The 14,241-nt window shown below is 37.0% G+C and overlaps 1 protein-coding gene across 1 annotated transcript in view; it reads left to right on the forward strand.

Annotated features, from left to right (window-relative positions):
- Nucleotides 1-14,241, forward strand: part of LOC124159780 — a 777,878-nt gene that overhangs the window by 526,901 nt on the left and 236,736 nt on the right. The window contains exon 4 of the mRNA XM_046535698.1: nt 3,324-3,560. Within this exon, the coding sequence (XP_046391654.1) occupies nt 3,324-3,560 (237 nt within the window). The remainder of the gene's footprint in view (nt 1-3,323; nt 3,561-14,241) is intronic.

The raw sequence follows: 14,241 nt of genomic DNA on the forward strand, positions 1-14,241 counted from the left end.
TGAGTTTTATCCTGGGCAACGTGATCCACCTGTGGTTCACACCTTAAATTCTGGTCGCACCACTTATGTAGATTTCCATGTGCAGCATAGATACATAAGTTTTATGCCTGCAACTTCTCCTTTTAATAAATTTAGACACCTGCAAATGAAGAAAAACAGTAAATTTTCCATCAAGGAGGGAGAAGGTGGGTCACTCTGCTGTGAACATGTTAATATCAGTACCAAATACCATTTTGAATCAATATCCTTAGAAACTGGGTTTGATACATATCCCATTATTTGAGTGGGCTACCCATACTAAACCATTTGCTCACAATATTTATCATGCTGAGTACCTTTACCTTATGTAATAACTATTTTTTCTGTTACCTATTATTTTCAGCTGCACAACACAATAAATCTTGTAATTCATTGAATGAATATTCATGATTTTAGTGGACCATATTGAACTCTTTCCTATTTTTCTAAGTAATTTTTGTCAAGTGTAATGCAAATTTCTGGAAAATCACAATTTCTTTGCTACCATTTCTGGCAATCCTTTAATATTGAAGGGAAATGTTTTTCAAATGTATCCATTGACATACACAATTGACTTCACACATAACACACATAGGCCTATCTTTATGACTTAAAAGTGAATCCACTTTATTCAAGAACATATTTCAAATCTCTCATAATCAAAGTCAAATTGTTTGGGGAAATGGAATCAGTGTTCCTCATTTGAGCTGATTGAATTCCAAGTAATTTTTTCTTCTCATATTGTGTGTCAAAGTGTGTATTTACTCACAAATTTCAATCCTTCCTTGTTTAGATAAGTTATAATTGTACTTGTTTGAAGATAGGACTTTTAATATTATGAACAAAATGGCCTGGGGTGATTGGGGGCCCTTGGCTTGAGTTCGTGATGGGGCCCTCCTTACTGGGGTTCTTCAGGGTACCACAGTATTCGGGGGTTGTAATTCTCCGTTAAAACTTTCGCGGGTACTCGTCATGTTAAATAAAAACTTTTGGGCTATGTCGCGTGTCGATTTTTTGGTAGCCCCAACACTTCATCAGAATCCCTTGAGAAAGCAGCCAACATCGGTTGAGAAATGTTGGAGCCACCCAAAAATCAATGGGGCGACATAGTCCAAAAGTTTTTATTTAACATATTTGGGGGTTTTTCTCCGAAAATTTTTAGTAAATCGCCTGCCCAGAGATGGATTTTTAAAGCTACTCTACCTCTTAAAAACTACATAAAAGTTAAAAAATTTTCTTAAGAAAAAATACTATGAAAAGTGAGAATTTTGCAGCTTATAAAATTTAATAATGCACTGTGTTTCTATTATCTATTCAGTCAACTTTTTCCTTGAAACTGCAATGGAAACAAAAAAAAACTTTTCAAATAACCCTTTCAAAAAGGCATCAGGTTCTGTTTATTCTTCGGACACCTTTATTTTATGTATTTTTATATGATCTTTTTGCATTGAGTATGCTGGAAATAAAGCAACTAAGGAAAATGTAAAATTCTTTGCAAAAACACTAACTTAAAGTAGCCAGAGTATTTTTATTACACCTTTTATACATGCTTCACAATAGACGTGAGGGTTCTGGGGGGCTCCTATTCAGCTTTGGGCCCTCGGAAATTGCTGACATGCCGGCCTGGCCACACCACCCCTGATTGTGAAACTGAAATAATTAATAGCGGTACACAATCACCCTGTCGGTGTTTTGTTCAACTGAGACAGATTTTCAAGTATTTAAGGATAAATTTTATCATTTATACGAGGAATAAGATCATTATAAAAAGTTTTCCAAAGTAGGTAATTATCTTTTTTTTTTGCAATTTTATTGAAGGGACAAGTGTTAAAATTGGCTTTCTCAATATCATTGTTGCTTTCAGCATTGAAGTCTCTATTGGTATGTCCAAAGGAATGGCCAGTGGAAGTCAAACAGTTATTGATAGTATTTTTACTAATTTTTACATCAATGATGTTTACGTCAGGGTCATTAATTAGCATATCTCAGATAATTTGCCTATCATTGCTTCAATTCATTTGCAAGTAATACCCAGGCAAAGATCATACATATTCCTCTAGAAATTATTCTCATTAAAATATGTTATATTTTCAATCAACTCTTTGGTTCTTAGACTGGTCTAGTGTTTTCACATTTAAATATCATGGAGAGAGCTTTCAAAAATTTTACGTTAATCTTAGTGTATTACCTACTTTAATACAGCTTTTCCTCTTAAAATTGAATCAGTTTGTTCTTGTAATGTACAGAAACCATGGATCACTGATTACATATATGTATTCGATTCTACTCAATACATATATGTACTTACTTAAAACAGCTTATGAAACAGAATTGTGCGATTTCATTCAAAGTAAAGTGTACTACATGATCATGAAAAGCTTTACAAATTAGGTACTTCTCATTAAAGAAAAAAGGGGTTATAGTGGTGACATTTAATTCATTGCTTCGAATAAAATTAAGGCAGACTAGAAAATAATAAACAATGCTAAACACTGTTTTGCCTAATATCCAAGCTATCCATGAAGATAATCTTAAATGTTACTCTGACCTGACCTGTAGCCAATGCCTTATTTGACCATTTTACTTTTGCTCCCTCTTTCTTAGTTCCAATACCTAATGCACTCGAGTCACATCCAATGTTTTTCTTTCCTTAGCCTTGCTCATCATCGTATGAAACTCATTCGGGGCTGCCCCTTGACCTTCTTCCCTTCCACCTGTCCATCTACGATTGTTATCGTCAGGCCATCATGTCTCATAATGTGGAAAACTGAGTTGTCCCATCTTCTGCTTAAGGTTTTCGGAAGACTTCTCTTTCCTCCCTCTCTTCTTGGCACTGAGTCAAAATTGAAAATATTCCTTGATAGTAGGCTGTTTTACTCCATTGAGGCATAGGTACCTCAAAGATTCTGTGACTACACTAAAGTGTTATTTATTTAGTTTTGATTTATCCTCATATTTGTTTGACATGCCCTTTATCTTGTACTTCTATATGTCCCAGATTTTTCGATAAATGACATTTGTTATTATGATTGCTTGTATATAGATATAATATTATCCTTTGACTTGCCTCTCTATTGCAAAATGTGAGACCTACTTTGACATAAGATGAGTCTAAATTATTTATCAGATCACTGTATTGAGAATTGATTCAGTTTAATTTAAAGTGGGCTCAAGAGTGCAATTGGAATGGTGCTAACAGTTTTAAATTTCCCCAATGAATAAACCTGCTGAGGACAATTTCTCTGTAGCTTTCAGGCACCGGATTTTCGCATCTTCATGTTCCTTTTCTCTTCCCCTTTGAAAAGGTACCGACATTCCTCCTCTGCACAGTTCAGAGGAGAATGACGTGGACATCTTGGATGGAGCCACTGTGGACGTGGCTGAGAAGGAGGGGAAGAAGGACAAGGGAGACCTGCGCATGGCGCAACATGAGGGAATGGAGCATCGCGATAAGGACACTTTCATCATCCCTGCAGAGCAGGTGAAGAGGGAGAGGCCGGACAAGGTGCCGCTTGATTTTGGATCTGACGCCTACCTAACGGGTGAGTTTGAGCCACTGGCCGCATTGGGGCCAGTCCAATTGTTGGGCATAAAGGTGGGTTCACCAAAAAAATTATTAGCTACCAGAAGGCCACCCAGTGCTGCTCGGGAAGGATAGAACCCAGAGAAGTGGGAAACTTAGATCCTCCCTCTGCCAATGTACCTCATGGTTGACTCGAAATTGAATTAAGACAGTGAGCAGAAGACGCTGATCGGTAAACAATGGAGAAAATGATTTCTGTATACTGCACATCAGCTTATACACCCCCACAACATTCCTTACTCCACAAATTTGGTTTTTATGTGTGCTTACATGCATAGACCAAACATAGTATGAACGCATACCCCAGCAAAAACGTTTGCACAGAGAAGATTAATAGGCTAGTGTAGTATCCTTTGAGTTATGGTTTCCCTTTAAGTGTGCCGCAATACGTGCCTAACCAGCAGGAAGACCAACCACAGAAGTTGAAAGACGTGACATTACAGACTTTAATGAGAAAACAATGCAAATGACGTGTCTGGCACAATTGGAAGTAGCACTTTGGGGTTTAGGAGCATGAGATGCACCTATGCACTAACTTTGGTCGCAATCAGTGCATCCATATGGAATCACATAGCAGACAGACATCCTCTTTTATATAATAGCTGCATCTCTTCTCGCAATTCTCTTGAAACACAAATGTCGGAGGATATGGATAAATATTTGCAGTTGGGAAAACCTGGCTTTAATTCTAATTAGCCACATGAATTTTCTCTTGCAAAATGTGTTTGAACTGCGATGTTATATCTATCCTTGACCTTTACGGCATGCATTCACTTGTGATGTGCAGTATTTAAGAAAACTTCCATCATTGATTATTTAACTGATCTTGCTAGAGAACGGATTTGGTGCCTACTGTCACTATGTTTGTTATCATATGTTTTAGACGGCAGAGCCCTAAAAAACATCCCAGCTTCATCCCCATTGTAGATATCACATGGTTGATTGTCTTTAATTTTTACTTGAACCATGCATTTCTACTCCTCTATGCTTTTCCATATCAGCGTCATTTGACTTGCCGACAACACTGCTCCAAACAACATTGTGTCTTGCTCTGAAGCTCTCTAGCCAACCATTTGAAGCCTAAAAATCTAATTTTCTTAAAGAAACTGCAAACATCTTTGCCTTTTCTTGTGCCATTGGACCTGACAATCAAATATTCCTCAGGTGACAGGTGACAGCCAATCAGCAGTCACCTGACCACGAGAGTGACTGTATATAAGCAGGGAAAAAATCTCACTCGACACTCATAGCCCTGAGGACAAAGGCACAGTTGGACATCAAAACATCGGAATTTACGCAGTTCCTGACCTGGTGGCGATCCCAATAACATTTTACGAAGTCTTTTCATTGGGAAAGCACTAAACCTTTCTTCAGTCCCGAACTAATCAGTTTAATTCTTCATATTCACAGAGAGGTGTTTTCCTTTTTGAATGTAAACTAAGGCCTAAAATAATAGACAGAAATAACAATTATTTTATGGTGTGTCATATTACACCCTGTTGTGGTATGGGATATGAAGAAATATGTTTATTAGGGCCTTCCTGTTTCTAAGTCTTTCTTAATTTCATCATTCTTCTTCATCGCTTCATAAACTAGTGTCTTTCCACACATCTCTTGTATCTGCTTCACTGGAAGCTTTCCTTGTTCAAAGCACTTGATCATGTCCAGTTTATTTTTCATCGTTAATACGTTAAAAATGAAACTCACAGTGGGACATTAGGCCCTGCAGGAGGGTTAACGCCATCAACAAACACTAGGTTTTGGGAGACGTGCAAGTGTTTTGGTCAAGATTGATGCCATACTGTCCTGAGTCCCTCCTTCAACGTGATGTCAGTGAATTATGACGTAGAGCATTGTAAACGAGCAACACCTTTGGCTGGTTCCATTTTTAGGATTTTTTTCTTGGGAGAGGGCTTTACAAAATATTTTAGGATTTTATTCTCTTATGGTGACTCTTGTCCATAGATTTGTATTTTTGCTATTCCATTTAATCCAGATGCACATGCCTGGGAATCAATTCCATTCCTTCATTTGACAGTTTAAGTTTAACAGAGGGTAGCAATGGATGTAAAACCCCATTGCGACCGCCAGGACCAACAGTATTTACCGTATAAAACATGTTTCCCGCTTAAGTTCCACTAAAGGCAGCTTTCACTGTATATTAGTGCAGTAAAACCTCTATGTAGTGAACCTTTTTATATCATAAACCTCCATACTTCATTCCACCCTTACAGTCCCGTCAGATTTACATGTAAATTTAAAGGCAAACCTCTACATAGTGAACCTCTTTATCTCGTAAAACCTCCACTTATCATACCAAGGAGACACCCCCGATATGGCCTAACTACCTCCACAAATCGTACGGAGACATCTAGATACTATTAATGCAGCCAGGATTACGCACATGGAATGGCATTTTCAGCGATAAATGTTTCACCCTTATTTTTTTTTCTTATACATCTTTAATATGATGTAATTTTCATGTTAATCATTAGTTGTGGCCATTTTGTTCCATATGAAAGCATACCTAACAGTAAATAAGAAAAAAGATATCCAACTGTCCTAATCATTTTAAGTGACTGTCGAATTGAAAGAGATCACGTCATTTTCCCTTGAATCATGGTAAAAATTATTCGATAGCCCTCACTTTCTTTAATTATTAAATAATTAATATATGTTCACTAATGCATGCATGTTTGTTTTAACACATAAATATAATGGTTTAAAAGACATCAGTGTCTTTCATTTCCAAAGGATATAAAAAAATGGTGCCTATCACTAAAACTTCTCTATAGTGAACTTCCATACATCAAAATGCCCAAATTTCGATCCCCTTCATTACGATGTAAAGAGGTTTTACTGTATATAAATTATCTGAGGGAAATGCTGAGCATGAGATTCCAGGTCCTTCGTTCCAATTGTGGCATTCATGGAGAAAGTTGGTGTGGATTGCAAGTGCAATTTAGGTCGACAATTAGCGACCAATTTCAAATCAATGGAAAAAATTAGCATGAAATTTTAGCAATCCAGTGTGAAGTATGCCGTCATTTTTTTAGTGTCTGATGCATTTATCCTGGTGCTTTCTTATTTCAAATCGAGGAATCATGGAAGAACACTTCTTGGATGGAAAATAAAAAAGAATTAATGTGGATTTTGACTTCTGATGTATTTTGGATTCATGGTACTTTGGGTGACCATATCACATTACAGATAAAATTCTTTTTTGCTTGCTTTCCACGTATCGTGTATCACTTCCACTGACATTTCTTCTCACATGTTGGAGTCTCAGAGTGAAACAGTCATGTGATTGCTGTGGTTATGAGGAATAGTTCTGAAGGGGATAACGTTTTCAAATCATGGATCTCCAAGTTTCCCTGAGCTGCTCAGCAAACCATGGAGACCATTGATTTAAAAATGTGGGCAATTTAACCCTTTCCTGCCAGAATAGGAAAACATTTTTGGGGTACGAGTTGCATGAGAATGTTTTAAACCTCTCTGTACGGAGCTTTTTTTTGGGGATGAGTTGCCTGGGTGTTTTTGTCCCTCAGATTTGGGACCCAGCTCAATGGGGTGCCCATCCCTTACCCCAGCCACTGGACTAGACCCTCTTACACTATCATAGCACGAATTCACGGTCAACTTTACATGTGTGTCTTTAGCCAAATATTGCATTTGATTTTCAATAACCTACTCTTCTAAAAAAATACTTGATATTTTTTAAGCATTGTGGAAACTGGTTTCTAGCGTTAATAACAACAAAGTTAGTACATAAATACAAGGTAATAAGGCTTTAAGTCCGCAAGTCCGTTATTTTTAATGCTATAATTTTGTTTAAAAGTTGCTTATGTGGAGAAATAAACAAAGAATTCATTTCAAAGCAAAACAAAATTGTAGTGCATATGCACAAAGTATGTAATTGGAAAAACTATTGTCAATTAAATCACCTGGCAATGGATTCCTGCGGTGAGGATGATCGTAAATGAGTGGGAGGGTCGTGCTTAATTGGCGAGGAGTGGCCCTGAGGACTCGCTCAGCTGGGTCTCAGGCTGTGCCTGAATGCATCCAACGATTGCTGCCTCAGCGGTCATTTCCCTTCCCTCACATCAGCGAGAGCAGACATCCGGTCATTGGGGTTGAAAAATTTTGCGACAGCTATACCCGACGTCAGGTCTTCTGCAAATGAAAAGGTTTAAGGGATACCATGTTTTTTCTCTTCAAACATTATTTTCTCTACCTTCCCAGTAACTTTTCCATTCCTATTTTTTACCAGTTGTTGTGCCCCTTGGAGATTCCAAATGGCATTTGCTTCTACTTCGTAATATAATTCACAGCCTTTTATTGACCATCTCCGTCCTTGAAATTACAATTTCTGCATCCACCATGGTGCACTTAACCCCTTCCACTTGGATTAATTTTCTGAATATCGTGCTCCTATTCTCTATACATATATATTTCTTCTGTGGTTCTCTTTTAAATGTTTCGAAATGAAATGACATTTTGTAATCAATGTAGCACCTCGAAATAAAATGTGATTATTAGATATGGCGAACACAGCTACCGCTCCTCGAATGAAATCATTTTAATCCTTCCGATGCATCATGTTTCACGAAATATTAATTATTCATGTATGCTATGAATATTTTAAATTGTTAAGATTTCAAATTAATTAGGTATATTGTTCCTCTAAATAGTGCTGAAATGATGAAAATCCGATGACGAGATACACTCGTCAATATTGAGCGGTTTGACGCCGAAAGATCGTGACGAGCTAGACTCGTCACTACAGCGCAAGGGGTGAACTCACTCAGCACCAGGGGGCGAGTCCATTGATGAGTTGATTTCTATTCTGCAATCATTATTGACTAGAGCATTGCATACCACCTGCTATAACTTTTACATTGACTTTCGTGCATTTTCCTCACATTTTCATCGTGAAAATTGATTTCCCTTATCTGTAGCACCTTCTTCACCTGTGACTTACACAAATCATGCAAGGAAATAATCACTTATGCCATTTGACCGATACCATTACCACTGTTTTTCCAGCCTTTTATTTAATGAAAAATATACTTGAAAATGTCACTTTTCACTGGATGTTGGAAAAACTATGATAAAACTCTACTAATTGCATGCAATATTTATCATTTTTGGCATGTTTTTTTGCTACTTAAACACATTTTTTGGTGAAAATTTTTTCACTGTCTGCTATCCTCAACCATCCCTTCCCATTTGGTCATGCACAAATTTCCCTTAAAACAACAAAAACAACGGAAAACCTGATCCTACTATTAAAAAAAACGAAAATATAATTTAAAAATCGTTAATAATTGACATGCAGTAGAGTTTATCTGCTAAAAAGTATGGGAAAAACACCAAACATTTGTTTTTTTCTAATTTTGAGTATTTTTCGGAGTGAAAACAGCAAATCTAACACAGCCATTCAAAAGAACGATACAAAATACACAAAATATAATTATATAAAAGTTTGCCAAAGATTACTTACATAGCCTAAAAATTCATTGAAAAATTCAAATAATTTTCCTTAACTCAATTTTAACCCAAAAAGTATGAAAAAAAATCAGAGAGTTTTTTAAGATAGAAGTATATTTTTATGAATTTTTTTCAAATTTTCTAAGCAAAGGATCACTCAGGAAAAATGTTTTTCGAAAAAACACGTTTTTTACGATAAAAGGACCGTGGGACCACCTAGGCATCTAAAAATTTTGTTAAAGGGGTTTCTAAATATCTACTATCAAGTGCATGATCCCAAATAAGAATCCAGCCTAGTGTAGATTTTACCATCTTATCCCACTATAGCCTTCTATGCAAAATATGTATACATTGGCAAAATTTTGCACATTCAAACACTATAGCCAGCATTTCCTTTAAAAACTGAGCACACTTCGTTTGAGCATAAGTTAATGCCCTTGATGCATATGTAAGCAATTGGTTGGCTTTTCTGAAGCAAAACTGCCCCAAGCCCCATATAACTGGTATCTACCATTAAAACCGCAGCTTTTCTTTAGGGTTAAAGTCAGTGGCATAGCTAGGGGGACCCCACCCCCAAAATATAAAAAAATACAATTATTTTCATAATAAAAGTAAACAAAATGTTGAAAAATCATAAGTTTGGAAAATATTTCTTTGAAAAATGAAGATTTTTCGATCGTCAACAGTGTTAAAATTAGTTTAAAACCCATTACTTAGTACCCTGTATTAAAAAAATTTCCCCCCTGATTTTGGACCCTCCCAAATGAAATTCCTGGCTGTGTCACTGGTTAAAGTAAGCCAGTACTGGGGATTTTATTAACTGATCCTTTAAGTAATTCAATGAATCTTCAAAATTGTATGAGCATGTTTTATAAGGACAGTACCCAACTAGCACAGATTTTGCCTTATCCCTAAATACGAGGATATTATACATATATGCCGTGACGAAACCTATCTGAAAGCAGAGATAAAGTATGAATAATCCACGCCGTTTTTTGGGATAAATCGGAGATGCACTTCCGCATTTTTGGAGATATGCCTATCCTTACGCCGTATAATTGCCGCTAGGTGGCAGCTGTTTCGCGTACGATCGCTGCGCTGCCACGCGAGATTCATGAGAACTACGTGAAAATAATGTAATAACCGTAATAACATAAATTGGCTTTCGATGAGGAAAGATTCAATGCATTACTTTTCATCATTGTATTTTATTATATTATGGTATCCCTTATAGCATCAAATATGCCAGAGACATCTCACGAGGCATATATGACCACTCTGTCTATGAGGTATGTATGCCTATGAGATCATATCTCGTGAGATTCCTCTGAGATATTTGATGCTACATGGGATACTGCAATACAATACTGTATAATAACATACACGATGAAATATAATGCACTGAATCATTCACCATCGAAACCCAATACCGCATTAGTCTCCACAATGAGGTTTTTTTTTCACTATGTTACACATTCACGCAAGTTTAGGAACATACCAAAAAATTCGTTAGAAGAAGGTGGAAAATAAACAAAATTATTGCTCTAAAAACGATATATTTAATGAATGATTCATCTTGAAACGATATACAATACACTAGAACACGGAGCAGTCCTTATACCTTCATCGGTAAACCATAAATCTTATACTGTTCAATTCCTTACATCACATTATAGAGGAGACTGGTGAATTACCTTACGTATGGTTTCTAAAAGCACAAATTCGAAATCCATTACCGTTATACCCAAGAATTTGGCAATTACGATCACTAATACCTCGCATTTGTTAACAAATCACAGCACTGTCGATGATTCCTTCATTAATATCCACGACAATCCAGGATGTTTTGATGTGTCGCCACAACTGTACGTACCGTCGTAGCCTACATCGAACTAATGCACACAAAAACGATGCTTAGGTCGCATTATCACTTTAACTATTATTGTATACACAATATAATCAACGATTTTTACTCACAAACACCACTATACACAACACCAAAAATGTAAACACGAAGCCACTATAATGGCTTTAACGGTAATGGAGGACTTCAGCGCTGCTATGCGGCCAATTTTGACATCCCCTCCCCAAACGCTTGAAATCGTGGAAAAAAGGGATATTACACATGGAGGATAAGCTTATCCCCACAATATCTGATTTCTCCAAGGATAAGTTCAAATCTGTGCTGGCTGGGTAAATGCAATCAAAATCCAAATGCTTCAAGCATGTGAAAATGCTACAATTATACCATTTTCATTTCGTCATTCTACATATTCTTTTTCCACCCACAGTCATTAAACCTCTTTCGGGCAGTGTAAATTTATTTTGCTCCACTTTCCTCGGTCTCCTATTGGAAATTTTTCCTCATACCCTTACACAATTCATTCCATTCAGTTTCATTTATAATTATTACACTGAATTTTTATTTTTTTTCTGCAACTCTACTTGATGGAAGTGATTTGACATCTCTTTTTTTTCAATTCCCACTCTAATTCTTTACCCAGATTTTTGATAAAATATCTTCTTTTATGAAGTCTATAGGAATTATAATTTTTCTCTAGATAAATTATGTGGACATTTATTGCTCCTAAATTTAGCGTTTTATATAATACTACCACTGACCATTGATTAGAGTTTTTGGAAACAAAGGATTTAGCACATAACATATTCACAACATCCACTCCAGATTTTGTAGCATTGTAGAACATGTGACAGTTATGACAGGTATTTTGGCTGCACCTGTTGCTTCATCAATATCAGAATCGTGATGCATTGATGATATTATAGTTGGGCATATTTCTTCCTTTGGGTATGCATGACACTATATTGAACTCTTTCTGAAAACCGAAAAGGATTGTAAATTATTGTCGACCTTATGTGGTTGTGGAGAGGAGAGTGGCTGCCTTTTATTGTTCCTGATTGTGCCCACATATGTGTACTTCCCATTTTTTAGAATATCTGTAACTAGATAATAACTAGAAAACCAGATATGTATCTGTGGTGACGTTGAGTACACTGCCTCGCTTTGGTAAAATCAATCTTTTAACAACATCATAAGGACTAACCTCGAATGGGCCATCTAGCTGTTTTCTAGCATATATCTCTCATTTTGATGTGTAGTAACTCCTAAAATCTGACAATAATAATCTATTTATTCCATACCTTCCTGATTTCATGGGGATGTGCTGGCAAAAATCGCACCATCCTCTAAATTTCTCCAGCCATTTCTTTGGCTCTGGAAATACTTGAAGCATTAGTGCAGTCTGATTAATCAGTTTTTAGCTGAAGTACCCTTGTATTGGCATACAGATGCCAATCCACTCACAAATATGTCTTTTTTTTCCTAGGCTCTCTCTAATGCTTCCAATATCAAATGACTAGCTTAGATTTTTTAGAATCACCATGTACTGTTGTTGTGACTCTCTATCAGCTTGCTTTCAATTCAAAAAGATGTATTGTTTAAGTTACATTAACTATCAGAACAAATTAATCATCACATCTTTTGATTACTACAGGAAGCTTGTTATCTTTCACCTTCCAAGAGATTCATCATCATCACTGGTCAACAATCCTAGGATTGGTTTGACGCAGCTCTCCACTCAGTTCTCCTATCAGCTAATCTTTTCACGCCTACGTATTTCTTCTCTTTCACATCCTTCTTCACTTGTTCCATATATTTTGTTTGAGGTCTTCCTTTTCTGTTCTTGCCTTCCACTTGTCCTTCGACGATTGTCTTCATCAGGCCATCATGTCTCAAGATGTGGCCTATAAGGTTGTTCCGTCTTCTTGTTAAGGTTTTCATGAGGCTTCTCTTCTCTCCTACCCTTCTTAGGACTTCCTCGTTACTAACTCGGTCGATCCATTTGATTTTCATCATTCTTCTGTAGCACCACATTTCAAAGGCCTCTATCCTTGCTTTCTCCGCTGCGGTCATTGTCCATGCCTCACTTCCGTATGGGAGCATACTCCAAATGTAGGTTCTTATAAATTGTTTCTTTACTTCCATATTTAAGTTTCCTGCTGTAAGCAGGTCTCCCTTTTGGTGGAATGGTCTCTTTGCCTGGGCTATTCTGCTGATAATTTCTTTCTTGCTTCTCCCATCACTAGTTATCTTGCTTCCCAAATAGCAGAATTCATCCACCTCTATCAGTTTTTGCCTCCCTATTTTAATGTTAGTCTTGACCTCTTCTCTTCTGCTGCATAATAAGATCTTGGTTTTCTTCGTGCTTACCCAGCCGGCACAAACCATCAAATTTCTTTTTGGCAGCTAGATGTCATCCAGATGCAAAGAGTATGAGTGCATCCTTTTATACAGATGCCATCCATATGCCGGTCCACCGCCGAGGGGATGAACCGCCGCACTTAGAGAGATGCCGTGAGGATGAGGATGCACGAAAGTGCTGCCATCTAACGGCGGAAAATTGAACTCGGTCATACTAGTATTCCTATATTGCTTGTCTGGTTCTCTTTATCTCGTGATTGTTTTACACTACTCGGGATAAATCAGAGCACGTTTTATTTCATGAATATAACTTTAATGACTCAGCATAAAACAAGAGGCAGGCGAACACAGGAATACAGGCGTACACAAGACAACATATGAGAACTTCAGTACAACATTGCTATCCATCGGAGTCCAAAACAAACGCAAGAGTTCAAATCCAGGAAAGTAGAGGCCAATGAGTGCGCGAGGGTCGATACCGGGAGATTAGACAAAATTGCTGCAATGGTCAGAATAAAAAAATATCACTATAAAACACGCCCAACACAACACTCAATCTACGAGGTACAACATCGCTATCCATCGCAGTACAAAACACTCATGATTTTGTACTGATTCAAGTTCTTTATTCATGCATTTTTATTAGCTCCTCTGAAACATCATCAATTCCAGCTTCTTTATTTGTTTGCAGTTCTCTAACTGAGGCTCCCATGTCATTTGAATCCACTTCTCCTTCATTTTCAATAGCCTTTGTTTTTAGACTTTTTCCACTGTACAAATCTTCCCGATATTCCTTCACTCTCATCACTTTCTCTTGTTATCAGTCATCACAGTTCTCCAATTTTCCTCCGTAGGTTGAAGTTGTTCCTCACTATCCTATAGGTGGCTTCTACTTTCCCCCCATGAACAAGATTGTTTTGTACATCTT

The sequence above is a fragment of the Ischnura elegans genome, chromosome 5, assembly GCF_921293095.1.
Source record: "Ischnura elegans chromosome 5, ioIscEleg1.1, whole genome shotgun sequence".
Classification (NCBI taxonomy): Eukaryota; Metazoa; Arthropoda; class Insecta; order Odonata; family Coenagrionidae; genus Ischnura; species Ischnura elegans.